This window comes from Syngnathus leptorhynchus, chromosome 2 (assembly GCF_054491065.1).
Source record: "Syngnathus leptorhynchus isolate UIUO chromosome 2, UIUO_Slep, whole genome shotgun sequence".
Classification (NCBI taxonomy): domain Eukaryota; kingdom Metazoa; phylum Chordata; class Actinopteri; order Syngnathiformes; family Syngnathidae; genus Syngnathus; species Syngnathus leptorhynchus.
In genome coordinates this window covers 11,445,788-11,465,459 of record NC_141196.1, presented here as the reverse complement: position 1 = coordinate 11,465,459, position 19,672 = coordinate 11,445,788, and the positions used below count along the sequence as shown (strand labels likewise).

Genomic DNA, 19,672 nt, shown 5'->3' with positions numbered 1-19,672 from the left:
CAAACTGTGTCAGTGAGGCATACAAAGAACAAACAGCAAACACAGCTCTTTTAAACTATTCAAATGAAATGAAGTCAAAAACCGGTAAGAAATGATTAGTATATATATTAAACAATAATAATATCAATATATTTGAAAAGTTGTTAAAATGATCACGCATAAAACGCAAATCAACTGCACAGCCCTTATGCAAGTCTTAAACAAATGTATTTGGAATATAGGAATACAATAAAATGGGATTGCAAGAAGGCTGTTTTCTACCACTTCTCCACTTCTGTATAAGGTTTGGACCTCTCAGAGGCAAATTCATATACAAAAAAAATGTCCATAATGAAATCAACAAAAACAGGTTGATACTACATGATATATCGAGTGTGTCCAAAGGCCCTGCACAATCGTGACTTCATTGCCATTCGAGTTTGTGATTTTGGCTAAATATTGCCATTCGTGTTTGTGATTTTGGCTAAACATTGCCATTCGTGTTTGTAATTTTGGCTGGGTTAAAAAAAATAAAAAATAAACAGTCAATACAAAGGAGGAAGAGGGCCAGTCTGTTAAAATGTTAGCATTTATTTAACGCCCTGTGTAGCAGAAGTCCCTGATAGAGAAATGTATTTTACGAGTTCAGTGTGGCTAAGAGCTTAACACTTAATATTGTCAAAATTGAAATTCAGTGGCAACCACCCCTCCTACTTAAGTGGCTACCGGTACTTGTTCTTGAAAAGAGACACTGAAAACCCAGTGGGTGCATCAAGCACTCACACAGTCTCAGAAGGTCTCAATTTGACAAGTAGAACTTGTAGCAAAGAGCAAAACTGTGATTTTACAATAAATAAATGTATGTGCATTGCTGAAAAAGGATATGGAGTTACCGAAGACAGGGCACATGAATAAATCAGGGCATAAATCATGTACAGTGATTCCTTGAGGAATAGTACAGTGCAAATATTTAAGTGAAATATGAAGCCATCGATGATTGAATGTGCGTTTGCTTCTGTTGAGGGCCATCATCTAGTGGGTAAGGAATACATGGGGAGAAACGATGGAATCGGGAGTTGGGAGGAGTAGGAAGACAAAAGGACTAGGAAAAGGGACTGAGTTTCTCTTGAGAGAAATACGTTAATAAGGGTGTCTTCAGGAATAACACAAATCACGGCAACTGTTAAAATCAACAGGACTCCCTTTGTGAAATTAGGGAGGACAGTGTAAAACAAAATTGATCAGCGAATGTTTGTCCACTGATTCTTCATGAGCCCCTTTTTTGAGCAATCCAAATATGAAATATGTCACTAGAACAGTGGAGAGATACGTGAAAACATCCGGGGTGTGGCATAAAAGCTACTTACGTTGTCGGCAATGGTGCGACCCAACTTGTCCATTCTTGATCCTGCCTCTGCAATTTTCTTGGCAGCACTGATGACATCAGACGTATTCTTCAATGGGCCTTTGCCCCTGTGGAGGAGCAATTCAAAGATCATAAATAAAGATGGATTGGATTGTATCACTTGCAGTTTGTTTTTGTACACTGGCGATCACATGACTTTTATTTGTTTCAGAGGTTGGTTTCCCCTGGTTAGAAAATAGTAATCCGTTTTGCTATTCCCAAATCCTCCGTCCCCATTTTCCCACAAGGGACTTCTGGACACATTTGGCAAGAGACAAATTTACTCCAACTACTTTGGGGGGAAAAAATAAATAAAAATCAAACAGAGGACAGATGGAAATTTGCTACATGTTCATTTCTCTTGCCTTCTGATGCCCTGCTATAAAGTAAATCAGTCTTCTAATCCTAATATAAAAGAAATTTACCAAGCAGCAAGTAATACCTAGGAGAGTGAGGGTTTGTAATGGCTCATATGTCAGTTAAAAAAAAAACATATGCTCCGAGAACAGGATTATACAAAAAGAAAAGTGATTGCTGCAATATGGTGGAGACAACAGAGGAGGATACTGCAGTCTCCCGCAACAGCAGGATAAACTACTGTGTCCGTTTAATATGTAGATCTATCTATGGCCTGAAATATCACAATCATACTAGCCCTGTGCAATAGTTGACATATCAAAGGAAGATAAAGTGCAGATGCTACAATAGGCACCTCTATGCTTTTTTATTGTTATTTTTCATTAAATTCAGTTTCTCTTGTCTGGTATAAGGAGGAGGGGAGGGGCAGGCTTTACAAGCTAAGAGGGGGCCACAGCGCAGCAATACTGCGCAACGACGAGTTGCTCTAACTGGGGCTGCTATTCCCTGATCGATTGTCAAGCAAAGCTCAGACAGCCATAGCCCTGGGAGGGAAAGGGCTGCTTGATGCGTTTGAAGAGGCGATGACCAATAATGCAATTCACATTAGTTTTTGGAGATATCTGCCTTCTTCCTCCGCGCATGAGCCAAATGATCCACAACTTGGAATTTGGTCTCATCAATGCGAGTGCCTCATGTTGCCAACAGTTGGGTCTGGCTGGTGTGTGGTACTCTCAAGAAGCTGTCTTAGATCTCTTTCTTATGCACTTCATTCATAGCTTGGCACACGGCGCCAACATGGCATCCAAATGTTTACTGGTACTTGATCTCTTATCTTTAGACTCCTTTTACAGCATGCCTTAATGTTCAGACTGAGACACCACAGGGCCTTCAGCACAAGGTAACAAATTTGTGTTTCTAAAAGTAGACATTCAAAACTGTTCATTTTCTGCCGTTTATAGCGGTCAGGTTCATGTACCGTATTTTCCGCACCATAAGACAAGTCAGGTTAAAAGGTGCAGACTCAATTGTTTCTGTGCTTAATCCACACACAGGGAGCACCGGCGCATGCATGCCATGACTTACGGTAAACAAAAAAAGAAAACGTCACGGGTCTATCTATCCGAATTAAACAGTTGGGCAAGTTCGCCATTAAACAGGAAAAGTTCCCTCTTGCCATTGCCTTGTCACGTTGCTCTTTGGCAAGGATCCTAAAATTTGCCTGACCAGTGAGTGACTGTCGTTTTTTTTTCCAACATTCATATCAAAGAGTACTTAACACGAGTGGTCAGGTCACTCAAAAACAAGCCCCTTTGACGAGAGGACAGATTTTCATGGCGAGTAGAAAGAGCTGAGGACTAAAAGGTGTTGCAGGCTCCAAGATGTTTGTCAGTCACATATGACCAAGCCATGCCCGGCTACCTAAAATGCTATATCAGGTGGGCCCCAAATATATCGAATGTTTCCGAGTCACAAATGCTTTATTCATGAGGGCCAACAGACAGCCATCAACAAGAATCACTCTCACTCTGCAGATTTGTCACAAGAGGTCGAGATCAATTACCTCACAGAGCATTATCCTTGGCAAGGCATTGTGCCAGCTCAAGGTTGAAGGGGCAATCATTTGGGCGAAGGTGGAATTAGCCAGCAACTGACCTTCTGTGTGCTACTATACCATGCAGGCGAGAGGGAATATTATGAACATATATATTCAGCCACAAAATCCTTCATGTGCCTCCCATCTGCTATGTGATTTCATTTCATCTTTGTTCTTTTATCAGACTTTGTTTTGCCAAGCACAACTGAGGTTCTGCGTTTGTATGCATGAATTGTCGCTGTCCAATCAAATGCATGCATATTTGGACTTTGTAGTATGTATGAACACGTCAGAATATCCAGTCTCAATAATTATAAGCAAAAGACAGAAAAGGTATTGGGTTTATTCCCTGACCGAGTAATCTCAGGCATTTCTTTTCTCTCTTGGCCAGTTGAAGTGTCCATGGTAGACATTTTTACATGTTTTGGAGGAAAAGAATAAGATGCCCAACAGTCAAACTCACCTGGTGAAGTCTGTCATCTCCATCATGATCATGCACATCTGCTTGGCCAAAACAATGATATCATTGCCGCTGTCATCCCACTTGGATACCTCGGCATCCAGCTTGCTCTTCTCCTCCTGGAAGCTGGCGACTTGTTCTGCTATCTTTGCTTTCTGTTCTTGTGGCAACTGAGCCATGATAGCCTGGAGCAGAGGATAGTTGGGGGATACCAGGTTAAAACAGCACACTGTTTTTGTATTGTTAAGGTTTACACAATTCACCAGCATGGTGCTATGGGAGATCACTTGGTTTTAAAACAGAAAAATTGCAGACATTTTTTAGTAGCACTACCCTGACTAGTAGAACAAATTATTTTTTTATTGACTTCTGATATCAAAACTCGCTCGTTATCCATCCATGTATTGTGTGTATGTGATAATATAAGGTTATTAATTATATGTCACTGTCATAAGATAGATGCCACATAGATGCTAATTGTTCGCACGAGTACATATGGAATTCTCCACGAGGTGAGCAAAAAGCTAGCACAGGCTTTGTGGAACAAGTCTCTGCATTAACAATCAATATGGAAATAGCATAATTAGGACGTTCGTCGTTTGCATTTTGGCACTGTTCCTCAACTTAAAGATATGATTTGATGGTGTTAAATGGGTTTGTGATCTGCTTCTGCAATGTGCTGTTAATATTATAAACAAAAACTCGACACTCACCCTTGCACTCTGGCCAGCAATCAGCTGGTCGTCTTCTGTCTGCACACTGGTCCTGCTGCGAACATCAAAGTCTTCAGTTTCAAAGTCAGAGTCATCCAACTCTTCTGGGGTCTGGAAAAGAAAAAGAAAAAAAAAAACATTTAGAATAGTGATATGCGAAAATTTAGAACTTTGAAGTGAGAAAAGTGAAACAAGGGAGCACCAAAAACATACTGGAATCACAATATTTCAGAATACCATGTGGCATTCTTGAAAAACAGGAAGATGCAAAAGCTGTGTACCCAAGTGTAGCTATTTCAAATTTGAGCCGCTGCAATCTTTTAACATCAAACGGACCATATGCTTCTGTTTCCATACAGACTTTAAAACATAGTACAACTCAAATTACTGATGAACATTTGTATGGCTACAATAGCAAAAGAATGAAAACAAAGAAAAAAAGGTCTAAGAGATGATTACCAGTACGTTTTACTTACTAAGTGGCTCGAAACCTCCCATTTTAAACAACTCTGGAGTATCTTAAAATGGGAGGGCTATTGTTTTATGAAGTGCAGTAATTTTCTTGTCGTGCAAGGAAGATGGATATGTTTTCAGGTACAAATCTGTACTGACTCACAGGCGTCTCTTTCAAGTCAGACAATGGTTTTCGAAGGGGCGTAGATAACACCAGCCCGTGGCCTGAGCAACAGATGAAGGTGGGAGGCTCACAAACGGGAGCTCATGTTTGGCAGCAAAACGCACCCCCCCCCTACCTTTTTTAGCAGCGTCAATACTAGTCTGCACTTAAAAAGGTTTTGTCAGCATGGCAATGTTTCCTACAAGTGATAACTTAGATGATTTGCGTCATTGTATTTTATCTACATGAGGCATGCACAGACTTGCAGTAGCTGATCATTTTCAACAATACTGGTCAAACTACAAGGCTTCTTGTTATGTACATTACTCGTCTTTTTAACAGTCACGCTGGACATGACAGTTTTTCATAAGATGCTCTCCAACGTATTGAACTTGTCTGAACAAAGATGGGAGGGAACTCACCTTTAGTGCTAAACTCTAAAGAAAAAAGAAAAAAGTAGCAAGGGCTGCCACCAGGTTCTCGCTGTCAGCAGCTGTCACGCTTATTATGATAGTTTTATGTCTGGAGGGCATATTTTGTGATGTCTCTGTCGGATGACTCTTTAGTCCAGTTTTACAAATAGTCTGACCCTGACCACTGTATGGATTTAAAAGCGTGTCTATTTTTAAGTGATATAAGTCTGCCACTTATTCTGAGAACCTGAGTGTTAATAAGCCGCAAAGCTAAATGTTTCCAATAAATGTTCAATGTTCCTTTGCGGTCTTGAGTTCAGCATGAGGCGGTGTACTGCAGATACATTATGTTCCTTTAAGGAATGTGCCTACCATGAACCGGTCCTTGGCTGACAAAGTATTGGAAAACCATTGTCTTCTCTGTAAGGAAATTGGTATTCAAAATATATTTGACAACATAGTTAGCGCCGTTGACTCCTATTTCACCTACGACTGATTAAAAGTGTGCTTGCATGATAATGTGCTTTTTACTGGAACGGGTCCATGGCAGCAAGAACAGAAGGTTGTAAATGAATGATTGTTTGGGTTCTAATAGACGTTTCCACATTTGCACAAGATACAATATAAGTTGCATGAGTGAAGGAAGCAATGTGTGCAACCTACCCTAATCATGAGGACAGCCTTGCGAATGTCTCGAATGCCATCATATACAAGACGGGAAGCATCAATGAACTCATTCTCATCAACGGGCTGTGAGGGGTTTGCACTCAAGGCCTCCACCGCAGACTCAATTTGCTCAGCGAACCGTGGCATCACTGTGGGAGGGTGACATAAAAGGTGGGGGAAAAACAATATTGAGGAAGATTTCTTTGAAGAACCACAGTGAGCTTAGGCCAATACAACCACGTGAAACCACAGACAAATCAAAATTAATCATTGCAGTTACACAGCAGCCAAGACGGGTCACAAATAATTTTTAGGAGAAGGTGATATTCAACGATGATTTGGTAATATATCCTGATTACAAAAAAAAAACTACATTTAAGCAATTTTCCACACAAAAGATTGATGGTCATTGTTGTCCAAAATAAAAGCAGATATTTGCAATGGTCTTATTTGGATGAAACACAAAAGAATTCAGTCTATTTTCTGCACTTAGTTAAGAGTTGCACCTGTGTCAGTCAGGAGCTTTGTGGCCTCCAACACCTTCTCTGTGTAGATTCCGGGTTCATAGTTATCCATTTCAGAAGTGACCACGTGGACCACTCGGGCAGCACGACCTCGAATAGCCCCAGCAGTGCGATCCAAACCATCAACATCTTTCTCTTGTAGAGCAATAACACACTTGTTCACGTCCTCCAGGATGTGGTTCTCTGTGGACCAGACAGTACAACAGCTATACCACCGAGTAGATTATACTAGGAGTGCATCATACATTTTGGTATTGGGGGGGGTATTGAGTACCACTTACCAGAGACACACAGGAAGTCATCGATGGATGTTATGTCATCAACAGCATCAGTGAGGACTCTAACCTGTTTCTCCCATTGTTCCTTGAACAGATCCATATTATCTTGTGCCACCTTACTGTTGGGCTTTGCAGCTAGGGCCAAAGCTGCATTAATCACCTGCAATCGCACATATGTTGGCGTCATTAGGGTATCTGCACTAACTGCGCTAATAGGACAATTAATAACACTAACATACAACTGCAGTGTTCAAACTGTACTCTGAAGATAGCATATTTGAAGAAAGAATTTACAGGAAGCGCTAAATGAAATTTTGAAGAATTTCCGACTAATAAGTCTGTGACCAGTTTTTTTTTTTCCCCTAGAATTAGATTAAATCAGGTTGAAGAGTAAAAATGCTTACACAACTTTGATATCAAAATGTAAAAGTTGATTTTGCAGGAGATGGTCAAAGCCTTTTTTGCGTGCAGTTGCATTGACAATCATCACGGTATTCTCATATATCCTTACAAGGTTCAAACATATTTAGTTCCCATATTTTACAACTGCAGAAATCAAAAGAGAGCTTGATGAAAGTGGGTGTAAACAGCAATAGTACCTGAGGGCAAAGAGTTTCCAGTTGAGATGCTGCCATCCGGACAAGTTTTACTCCCTCCTCATTGTTGGAGATGGAACATGCCAAGTTGGCCACCTTGATAGATGAAAGATAAAAATGGCACAAGAAAACAACATGAGCATGTATGTTCTGATTCTTATAAAAGACGATGAAACAAGGGAAGATTCCACATGGTGACTTTTACAAATAGTTTTATACCATCCATTGGGCCTCATATACAAATGTATATAATAACGTTTGAAAACCACACACAAGTTGAGTATATACGCAAATTGGTGCCTATACATATTAGTAAATAAGCGTCATTGTGCTCCTTGAGAAAGATTTTCCAGAAAAATGTAGGTCAGACACTGCTGTTAAGATATGATGGCAACAATGGGGCTCGTTTAGGATGACAGGAATTCCGCCAAAACGGGATTACCCAGACACTGTGCTGTAATGTAATCTATTACAAGTCCTAACTTCCTACTGCAAGAGAAAACGTGTTAAGTCAAGTCAAGTCAAGTTTATTTGTATAGCCCTAAATCACAAGCAGTCTCAAAGGGCTTCACATAGACAATCAATTGACAATTATTCTCAAAGCATCCCCTGATCTTGGGCTCCCAAAAGGGCAAGGAAAAACTCAAAAACCCCTACCAGGGGAAAAATGAGAAACCTTGAGAAGGGACCACAGATGGAAGGATCCCCCTTTCAGGATCACCAGGCTGCAATGGATGCAAAGAGGGCACATAAAATACATAATATAGAAATCAAAAAGTGGATGTCCAGGCCAAAGCGAAGAGTTGTCGGAGGTGCCTTCGATTGTCCTGGCAGTGTCCTCTAGGAGGGTATTCCGCTGCAGTTCCCTCATGCTGAATTGGTCCACGAGAATCTAGATAGCCGTTGTCAGCTTGGGTGTCACCTAACCACCTCCCCAGCCGGGGAGGGGTGGGGGGAGAGGGGTCGGGGAGAGGGAGCAAAAACAAACTCCAGCCGAATCGGCTACTACAGGTTAATTAAAGGCCACATCATAGAAATAAGTCTTTAAACGTGTCTTAAATATTTCTACTGACGTAGCAGTTCTAATATCCATTGGCAGGGCATTCCAGAGCTCTGGAGCCCGAATAGAAAATGCTCTAGCCCCTGCAGACATTTTCTTGGCCCTCGGTGTCACTAAAAGACTAGCGTTTTGCGAACGAAGGTTACGAGACGGAACATAAGGAAAAACTAAGTCGACGAGATATGAAGGCGCTAAGCCATGCAATGATTTATAGGTTAATAGAAGAACCTTGAAGTCACATCTTAAATGGACCGGGAGCCAGTGTAAATTGGCTAATATTGGGGTAATGTGATCAAATTTTCTTGTCCGTGAGAGCAGCCTTGCAGCAGCATTTTGTACTAACTGTAGACTTTTGATGCTGGACTTGGGAAGACCAGAGAATAATGCATTACAGTAGTCCAGGCGCGACGTGATAAATGCATGTATAATAATTTCGGCATCACCCGTCGAGAGGATTGGGCGAATCTTAGCAATATTACGAAGGTGAAAAAATGCTATTCTGGTTATATTCTTAATGTGCTTTTGAAAGGAGAGCGTTTGGTCAAATATTACCCCGAGATTAGTTACAGTATCACTCTGAGTGATAGTACGGTTATCTAGAGTTATAGCGGTTTCCTTAAATAGATGTTGATAACGAGCTGGACCAATTATCAACATTTCAGTTTTATCTGGGTTCAGACGAAGAAAGTTGAGAGACATCCATTGCTTGATCTCCGCAAGTGTTGTCACTAGTCTGGTTCTTGTCTTTGTAATTTCAAATATTCACGACTTGAATAAATTCAACTAACCGCCTAAAGGCCACATGGTTCAGACAAAGCTAGCGAATCTGTTTAGATGCCATCCAAAGATGAATGTGGGTCAGTCATAATGTTATAATGGTTTCAAGCTAATGTGTAGAAACTAATGGACCATTTGCCTTGAGGCCACCAACTCTTGAGCTCATATCATGTGAGCAAAATAGAGCAACAATGAAACAGATTTTGTCAAAGGCTGAGTTTAAGAGCACAGGTTTAAGGAATTTCATCTATAAAGCAACACCAGTCTAGTCTCTATTGGTTGACTAAATTATTGGTATCATTGCTAAAGAAAATCCCACAACTGTCACTGAATTGACATGACAATGAAACTTGTTATGCAATATTGCTTTTGAATTTTGGTTCAACAAAACAATTTAAGGGGGGGGGGGGATGTGTATCAGGCCTACACTAAAACGGTGATGCAGCTAGTAAATACTAAAAAGATATTTCCAACCTTCAAAGCATCTTGATGATGTTCCTGTGACTACAGCTGCAAATATTAACCAGATGTTTAAGTTCTACAGTACAATAGCCACCATTCCTGGATGTGTGCTGCAATATGGAAATGAATGAAATAGGGGACACAATACAAATGCTGACCAAAAATCCCATGACAACCGTCCCAAAATGAAAGGTCACCTTCAAGGTCAAGGTAGATCAGCGTCAAATAGTACTAAACATTGTACAAGCGAGAAAGCAATATTTTTGTTACTGAACACAGGAACCAGTTTCAGGTGTTTGCTAAAGAACATTGATGGTGTTACACAAAAGCATCTAGACTTTACTTAAAACAATTACTGTAGTTCCCCGTCCTGTATCATCAGAATATAGACAAAAAAAAAAATACAAGCCAATTTAGGTAAAAAAACATTGCACCAACTCAGAAGGTTGGGTCCAAACCCAACTTCCTGGGTCCAGTCCAATATTAAACCCAGCAGTTTTGAGGGTGTATAAATTGTAACGGTTTTGATACTGGAGGCATTGCTTGTTGTATTTAAAATAAAATTAGCTTCCTCACTCTTACCTAAACAACTACAAGCAATTATACAAAGTATTTTACTCTTAAGTAGCTTCAGTACTTTCAAGCATATAGTATGAGCCTGTCAATGTCCTGATGGGCGACAGTGAGGTGCTCCTTGGCAATTTAAAGGTCTCCTCCCCAATGTGATGCCCCATACTGTCCAATTCACCAGCGCTGTTTGAAAAAAGCTTATGCTGCTCTGTCTTCACTGGACGAGCCAGTATAGTGGACTTGTGGTCAACTGCCCGTGGGGGGATGTCCCATTTCAAATGTCAGGCATTTGATGCTCAGACACGGGCATTCAAGGAATTGAGCGAAAATACACTAATGAGGTCAGCTAGTGGTGCCTCTGGCTTGTTGCTGCTCCAAAGTCATCATTTTGTGGTCCCTCATCTGCTCTTATCTTCTTAGGACAAAGTAAACATTTCAATAATTAACATGGAAAGATTGTGAGGATGTGTGACCGCAGAAGGCAAACACCAACAAACTTGGGAATTGTGGACCATTAGGCTGGAAGTCATCAGTAATACTCCTACTGCTACTACTAAACTACACCTACTGCCAGGGTCTCGTTGAATCACGACATTTCGGAAAGATCATTTACACCACAGTACAACTGGAAGTCAACAATGTCAAAAAAGAGAACCTGGATAGTGGACCTGGGGGAAGTTTGCTATATTGATGCCTGTGAGGCAAATAAATTAATGTCACTCCTTAAAAAAAATTATAGAAATGAAAGACAAAAAAAGATTGGGTTTTGACAAAAAACACGGTCAACATTGTTCCTTACCTCAATCAGCTTGTTGGCATGCTCACGGAACACTTGTGCATACTCCTTCACTTCTTTCTCATTGCCATTCTTTGCAGCTTCAATCAGAACCAGGAGGGGCACATTGGTTTCCAAAAATGAGTCAGACACATGGTCCATTACAGCTTTGCGTAGCTATAAGAGTGAGAAATAGAAGAAAACGGAAATGTTTGAAGTTTCCAAAGTGTTTAGGTACGGTACTTGTTTGCTTGCATTACATTAATGGCTATATTGAGGGGTAGAGAATCATACAGTCCAAAAACCTCAGGGCGGAATAAAAAAATAAAATAAAAAAATAAAAAAAATAAACCTGTCTGCGGAGATCTCTGGTTTTCTTTGTCATCCTGTCAATGGCTGTGTTCAGAGTATCACTCCTGTCCTTTCTGCCAGCCTGTAAAGAAAACATGGGAGCATGATAAATTTCATTGGAATCAACACTGTCACAACAAAATGTCTGTACATTTTACACACGATGCAACTGAACATCAGCCAAACGTGCATTCAAGATCATAGAGACCCCACACAATCATTTAGTGCATGATATCGACTAGGAGGCAGGAGTTTCAAACAACAGCATTCCGAGATAAGTTAGAACCAATTTTCAAACTGCTGTCTGAGGAAAAAATAACTTTATATTACCTTTACATTATTTCACATAGGAAAACCTGTTAGCAGAATAACGCAGGTGGTAAAAGCTTTACTGATTCTCTAAGAAATTCCGAAAGTCAACCAGCATGTCAACAACAACAAAAATTGAAATTGTACGTACTATAATTTAATCTTCTAATTTCATATAAACGCTTCTAGAAACATTTGAACTCTTTCGGCAGATGTGAATGCTACGTGCTAAGCAGTAGTGAAACGCTAACCGCTGTTCCCCACAGACCAGTAAGATGTTCGGCCTCATTCTGCAAACTGTTCAAGTGGAAGTTACCAGAACTAAAACTTTGTCAGACAGAAATTGGTTGGCTCCCAGAGATTCCCAGAACAAGGCAGAGACCATTAGTAAGGTTACAGGGAAATTAAATTGACACAGAAGGGCAACAAGTAACCAGTTAGGTTACATCCCCTTTATAACATGCAAATCAGATGCAGCAACTTTCATGGACCCGACTCATCTTCCAATAATCTTTGCCTATCAAACAAGGTTAGCAAATACACATGGAGACAAGAAATCTCTCGTAGCATGAACCCGCTCAACTTTCATCCCCTTCAGTTGGGATTCAGTTTGTTTGGTTGTTTTTTCACCCCTACTCTTGCAATCCTATTTCATTCATACCAAGCCTATATTTCATTTCCGCACTAGAGGATTCAAAGTAAACTTCTTCAGATGCTTATTATGGAAGCAATTTTTCTGTGGCAGCTTTTAATGATCTGAACTCAGTCTATCCACTATTTTAAGGAGAGACTTAAAATCAATCCTTTTCCGGCAAACCATCTAACTGGATTCCGTGAAAAGTATGCCATATAAGTAAAATCGGTTGTTTCTTTCAAAATGCTTTAATGCATAACCTTCCTCCACCCCCCAACCTACTCTTCAATTCTCCAGTGGTATCACAGTGGGTGGTTATAACAGTAATTCACAAATATGACAGTAACATGCCGTTTGAGGAAGGTAAAAAAAAAAAAAAAGAATCACAGTCAGCCGTCTGATGCAATCAAACAGACAAAATAAATTTCGTATTTTAAAACATGGTATATATTGAAAGAGCAAAGTGCAACATAATTGCGGCTCTGCATTTATTTATTTAAATAAGATTATCCAATCAAGAACAGATTCTTTTTGCCGGCAGGCAGCAGCAAACATAAAAAAAGCAAAGGATAAATCAAAGCAAAGTATAAATGCAGTACATACTGGCATATTGCACAATGTAGTAACTACCTCATAAACGACAATTTGGGGATCTTTTAATATTTGTTCCAAGGTGTTCCGCTCATTTGGGGCAGCAGATTTTTTTTTGTTAAAAAATAGACTTAAAAAATGATGCGAGATTTGGAAATGAATGAGTGCTTGATGTATTTTCAGTGATAACTAGACTGGAAAGAGCATTTTGAATATTAGTACAACTCGTATGAAGCCCAGATAGGGCAGTGTGGAGTGAGGAGCTAGAAGTATAGTTCCCAATAGCATGAGTTATACTGAAATTGAGTTCTCCACAATATTTCAATTTCTCTGTATACGTATGTGCGCTGCAATTGGCTGGCGACCAATACATGGTGTTCCCTGTCTATCATCCAAAGTCAGCTGGGATAGGCTCCAATTCACCCTGACCCAAATGAGACAAGTTGTAAATAATTGTATTGTTACTATATACCCATTGCTACTGCAAATAGACAACATTAACTTCATGCTTTCCCAGCTCTCTTGGATAGGTAGAAATGCGCAGTCGTTCATAAGAGTAACCACTGCCCTTAAATTATCAAAGGGTAATTTAGAAAAGTAAGGTTTGCTATGTAAAATTGTAATGTCACAGATAAGACAGAAATAATTGTATTGTGTTTGTTCAATATCAAATTGTAATGTGGATATTTAATCTCACTTTGTGGTTTCCTGTTGAGCAAATTGTATTAATAGAATTTTTTAAATGACCAAGGCATATTCAAGGCTCGTATTGTTTTTTGTTCTTTAAGACATTGTGCTCGTGCGTAACCCTTCCAATGTTAGGTTACGTAAACTATTCTGTTAATACTTCTATCATACACTCCTCTGGAAACATGTATTAGATTTTTTTCATATTACATGTTATTTTTAAATGGATTGCAGTCTTATATTCAATAGCAGCCCAGTCCCACATTCAAAATATCCATATTCTGATTGCGACAAGTCAGTGGGAAATAAGTGGGGGCGGAAGAGAAGACTGGAGGTACATAAGCAGTGGTATGAGCCAGGGAGCAAGTGACTGAGCAAGTGAGCGGGTTGTGTGAGTGGGAGAGAAAAAGAGAGAGAGAACGAGTAGTGATGGTCGACGCCAGGCTGCCACCATTCTGTAGCAGTGAGTGGCTGCAGCAAAAAGCACAGAATAACATCCGTGGCTCCCCGCTCGCCTTTTTTTTCCCCTCTCTCCTTGCGTCTCGGCAAGCAGATGAGGGCTCTGCTCACGGCGCTGCGGAGACAATGTTGGGACTTAGCTGGCGTCAGAAGCAGATTCTTTGGATGCCATCAACAAGTTAAGAGCGGAGGACTCGAGCCATGAGAGGGGAAGGATTGATATTGAAGTAAGCGGCTCATCTGACATCATTGCAGAGGAAAGAAAAGGGTGAAAAGAAAAAAAGGGAGGAGGAGAACCTCTGGCAGAATCGCAGGGACTGCAACTGCTCAACTTAGGGAAAAAAAACATCTGCTATACTTCTAGGATTTGCTGGATAACGACAACAATTTAAACCACTATTGGATTTTATGGGACAGCTAAAAAAAAAAACAGGAATAACCATCCTGGGACATGGAAATGTCTATTTTCTCGCCTTTGCGTGGGCTCAGCATTGTTTCATTCCAAAAGCGGTTGGTTCATTTTGTGCTTTTCCTAAAAGGTTCTTTCCATTTGGATGTTTTTCCCATGTGGGTGCTCAAAAAGTCCGAGAAGAAGGACAGTTGAATGCGGCTTCCGATGTGCACAAAAGAATGGGTAAGTTTGTTTCTTATCTGAAAGGTCTTCCTATGAATAGGGAAGGCAAGTAGGAACTCGAAAAGCAAAGAACTGACATCTCTGGCAGAATTTATCTACTCTCCTCCACCAACAGACAGAGAGACAGACACACACACACACACACACACACACACACACACACACAAGCACAAGCACACGCACAATCATTTATCAATGTATTCTATAAACAACCGTATTATCCAACTGCACCACAGGATGGGCTCTCTTCATGAAGCAAGGTTGACAGTTAATCCTGACAGAGGCTGCTGTACTCTACAATAAATTGTTTAAAACAAAAATCAACACATTCTAAAGAGGATGTTCAAACTGGCACTCTTATTTGGTTAAGATGGATAATTCTGATTGCGGCGATCGCAGTAGGGTTGGTTGGAGGACAGCGTTTAGTTAGAACCACCCTAAAAAGACGGGCAGAATAAAGGAAGAACTTTATGCAAGGTGGTTGCATAGCTTAGATTTTTTTCAAAGGTATACCACAAATCTTCCAACTATATAAAAGCATTAATGAAATCATACCGGTTAAATAACCATTGTAAAATTGAGGTGCCGATGCTACAAAGATTTCAATTTCTTGAAATTATTGGTTAAGGGGGAGAAAGTATTTGGAATTAGAATAGAAACAAATTCTGGAAACTGCTCAATTCTAATTAGCTCGGATGAGCTTCGCCCTTCGCCCACATCCTTCATGCTCATTTGCTTTCTTTCAAATCCACTCAGGTTTTCATTCAAGGTGGCCATTGGTGGGACCTGCACCAGCGGCTCTTTGTCTGTACATGATCAGCATGCTCCTTGTGTGCCTGCTGCCTTCTGCATCATGCACGACCTGCCCTCAAAAATGCCGCTGTGAGGACCTGCAGTTTTACTGTGACACCCAAGGACTTCAGGCACCCCCAGATGGTGTGGACAAAGGGGCCCTAGGGCTTTCACTACGACACAACAGCATCACTGAACTCAGCCCTGATCAATTCTACGGCTTCAGTCAGCTCACCTGGTTGCACCTAGACCACAACCAGATCACTACGGTTCAAGAAGATGCCTTCCAGGGGCTCTACAAGCTGAAGGACCTCAATCTGAGCTCAAATCGTATCACCAAGTTGCCCAATACAACCTTCATCCACCTCATTAACCTGCAGATCTTGGACCTGTCCTTCAATCAGATGACCGCGCTAGAACCAGAACTGTTTCATGGATTAAGAAAGCTCCAGATTCTCCACCTACGATCCAACTTACTTCGTACCACACCAGTTCGTGCATTCTGGGACTGCCGTAGCCTGGAATACCTTGGTCTGAGCAGCAACCGTCTACGGAGTCTGGCAAGAAATGGTTTCGCTGGGCTCATCAAACTCAAAGAGCTCCACTTGGAGCACAATCAGTTGACAAAGATCAACTTGGCCCATTTCCCACGCCTCGTTGCTCTCCAATTTCTGTATCTGCAGTGGAATAAGATCAACAACATAACATGCGGCATGGAGTGGACCTGGACCACTTTAGAGAAGCTGGACCTTACGGGAAACGAGATCCGTGTCTTGACGCCCGATGTCTTTCAAACGCTGCCAAATCTCAAGATTTTGCTGTTGGATAACAACAAATTAAGTAGTCTGGATGCCCAAGTCATGGATATGTGGCAGTCTTTAAGTACTATTGGCTTGTCTAGCAACCTCTGGGAATGTACCAAAAGGATTTGCTCGCTAGCCACTTGGCTAAGCACCTTCAAGGGAAGGTGGGAACATTCCATTCTCTGCCATAGCCCCGAATACGCCCAAGGTGAGGAAATACTCGATGCGGTGTATGGATTCCAACTTTGCCAGAATTTTTCAGCGCCAGTTGTTCAGACCACAGGTACAACCACAGACGCTACCACGGCTACAGAGATGACAAGCTCCTTTTTTGGAATTATGCAGCCAACCCCTACGCAGGACTATGCAGAGGATAATTGGAGCTACTCCACATTGGCAGCCACAACACAAACACCTCTCATTTCTCAAGCAACCACCACTGCATTGGAAGAGGCAGCTGTAACAGATGACTTCTCCATCATGGACAATACCGTTATGACTCATCGGGTCATCATGGGGACTATGGCTCTTCTGTTTTCATTCTTTTTCATCATTTTTGTTGTATATATCTCACGGAAGTGCTGCCCCCCCACTCTGCGCCGGATACGCCACTGTTCCGCTATTCAGAACCGCCGACAGATGAGGACCCAGCAGCGGCAGCCTATGGCAGATCTAGCTACGCAGGTGCCCTATAATGAGTATGAGCCCAGCCACGAAGAAGGGGCACTTGTGATCATTAATGGCTATGGGCAGTGCAAGTGTCAGCAACTGCCTTACAAAGAGTGTGAAGTATGAACTATTTATTTCTAGGACATACGGTTGGTTTGCCATTTGACCATTTGATGATACAGGGTTTGATTTTTTGATTCGTTTTGCAGTTCATGTGGAAAATAAAAAACACACACACACACAATTTCTACTTTACGGGATTTGAGAATACATAACATATGCTTACTGATCCAATGAAAGACATGATGGTGATAGGGTGATGTAGAGATAGGCATACATTTATTTTTCTATGAGTGCAAGTTGTTCGTACAAGGCACGGGCAATCATTTTGAACAAGCGTCATCTGTGAGATTTGTCACCACCTTATGTCAATATTCCTCAGCACAGAACAAACACTCAAACATCAAATGACCCTCTGCAAACGACATTTAGTGGAAATATTACGTGTTGCTTTTTATAGCTATCTGAAATCACCTTTTATCCTCACCACAGAAACTGTAAACAAGTTAACTAGCAGATGCCGAACTATAAATTGGATCAATGGAATCGTTCTGAGATGTGATACATCCAATCACTCTTCCTGAAGGGACAATGCAAATGGGACAATTTCTAGAAGTTTCATGTTTGCATAACACTGATTTACACCTCCAACTAGTGCGAAAACAAACAAAAAAAAAAAGGTTTTAGCCCTTCCACAGACAATGGGTTCGTTTCAAAATAACGTTCGCATACGCATTCTTAAAATATCCCATGACACTTATCTACCTTGCTACTGCGCAGGTGAATGAATGATTAACAAGGAAACGCTAATGAACAGCGCACATGCCAGACGGGGACCATTTTATTGTGGAAAAAAATCAAAGCTTTCCGTACCCCGGGCTCTTTACAGCTAGCACACTAATAAGGACTGACAGCCCCGAGATTAAACCAATTACGGCAAGGCAAAAGAATCAAATATTCTGTCACCCACACCAGTGATCCAGCAACATTTTGCTTGTTCAGTCGCAAATATGTTTCTTAATAGGCTCAATCTCTATGCTCAACAAAAGCAGAAGTGACTCTTTTTATGAACTCGTTTTTGTTCAGAGACAGACTACGTACGTGAAGACTTCTATACTATGACAGCTGCCGGGTGTCTCAACCAAAACTGTGGACAATACCATGAAAACAACTGGAGATCAAGTGATAAGCAAACAGCAAGCCTGGGTCAGGAGACATTGGTATGCAGGAGGGAGAGGAGGTGCATTAGCATCAGACTAAAGCTGCTGCCGCAGCTCCGCACTTCTTTGTGCTCAGTTTGGTGATGGGGGGCAGGGTGAAGGAGAGAGACACAGAGGATATGATGCTGAGCATGGAAAGAGCAAATAGGGGGTAACGTACTTGTTTAAAGTCATGTGCATATTTCTGACCTTTTGAAATATGCGGAACAATAAAAACTAAGTGTTAACACATTTGGTTTGCATTGAAAATTCAACATTTGACTGCACTACAACTGGCAATCTTAGGAAAATGTCAAAGTATTTGATTCATAGACCAATGTTACAAAACACCCAAACAAAGGTTAGAGCAGGTGTCATTTGGTCTCATCAGGTTGGTTTGAAACATCCAAATCAATGTTTGTGTCTGTGTGGCAGCACATTTTCATGAAATGTGTGCTCATACGTCAATAATTATTCCATCTAAAAAAGCAAAGGGAAACCGTGATTTCAAAATCAAACAGGTCTGCTGTGTTGTTACTTTTCATTTCCTTCAGCTTCGCACTGCTATGACAACAACCCTTTTATCTGTCTTGCATGTTTCAAAGTGCCATCCAGGAGACAGAGACGTTCATTTATGGTACAGCAAAAGCGAGGATTACATGGCATTCCAAGAAAATTTGATCAACTATTTGACATTTCACTGTTAAAAACTATGGTTGTGCCATGTGATGGAAAAGCCACAGCATTTGTAGAAATATGCATCCCACTGCACTTTCGCTCTTTGTAAAATGTTTTTGTTTCCTCTTGTCATCCTCTAGCTCCCTATCCTGCCAGAAAAAAAAAAAAGTAAAAAACAAGGAAACCGATCCCTCCCTCTCTTGCCCAGCTTTTTCGTGCAAAATGAATGCTTCGCATATTTTGTATTGTAAATGTAAAATTTCATATCTGTATAGTGCATAAGATGTGCCATCATGATCAAAAAAAAGTATCCTCAAAAACATAACAGTATATTTTTAAATAAAATGGTTCAAATAACAGTGTACCTTATTAATGCTCACAATGTACGTACTTTAGTTCATCACATTGTGGATAATGGAAGCGTTCACGTGCTGAAGAAGGAACAAAAATGACATGTACATAATTTGAATTTCTAATTGCAGAAGGCGCAAATATCTAGCATATGTTCCCCTAGGACTGATTGGCTGAGTCCATGGAATACACACTGGCTCTTTCCTA

The 19,672-nt window shown here is 40.8% G+C and overlaps 2 protein-coding genes and 1 pseudogene across 3 annotated transcripts in view; 1 reads left to right on the top strand and 2 right to left on the bottom strand.

Annotated features, from left to right (window-relative positions):
• The window catches only part of ctnna1 (catenin (cadherin-associated protein), alpha 1), a 40,588-nt gene that overhangs the window by 7,845 nt on the left and 13,071 nt on the right, over window positions 1–19,672 (bottom strand). For both annotated transcript variants that reach the window (XM_085935600.1, XM_085935610.1), the window contains exons 8-16: window positions 11,601–11,681; window positions 11,273–11,425; window positions 7,608–7,700; window positions 7,012–7,168; window positions 6,713–6,913; window positions 6,204–6,355; window positions 4,512–4,622; window positions 3,802–3,983; window positions 1,347–1,452 (exon numbers count right to left, since the gene is read on the bottom strand). In XM_085935600.1, coding sequence (XP_085791726.1) covers window positions 1,347–1,452; window positions 3,802–3,983; window positions 4,512–4,622; window positions 6,204–6,355; window positions 6,713–6,913; window positions 7,012–7,168; window positions 7,608–7,700; window positions 11,273–11,425; window positions 11,601–11,681 — 1,236 coding nt within the window. The remainder of the gene's footprint in view (window positions 1–1,346; window positions 1,453–3,801; window positions 3,984–4,511; window positions 4,623–6,203; window positions 6,356–6,712; window positions 6,914–7,011; window positions 7,169–7,607; window positions 7,701–11,272; window positions 11,426–11,600; window positions 11,682–19,672) is intronic.
• LOC147060745 (5.8S ribosomal RNA) lies at window positions 2,265–2,412 on the bottom strand (annotated as a pseudogene).
• Window positions 14,688–17,739, top strand: lrrtm2 (leucine rich repeat transmembrane neuronal 2). Its single transcript, XM_085935623.1, has 2 exons — window positions 14,688–14,913; window positions 15,670–17,739. The coding sequence occupies exons 1-2, from the start codon at window positions 14,688–14,690 to the stop codon at window positions 17,301–17,303; spliced, it is 1,860 nt and encodes a 619-aa protein (XP_085791749.1). The 3' UTR covers window positions 17,304–17,739.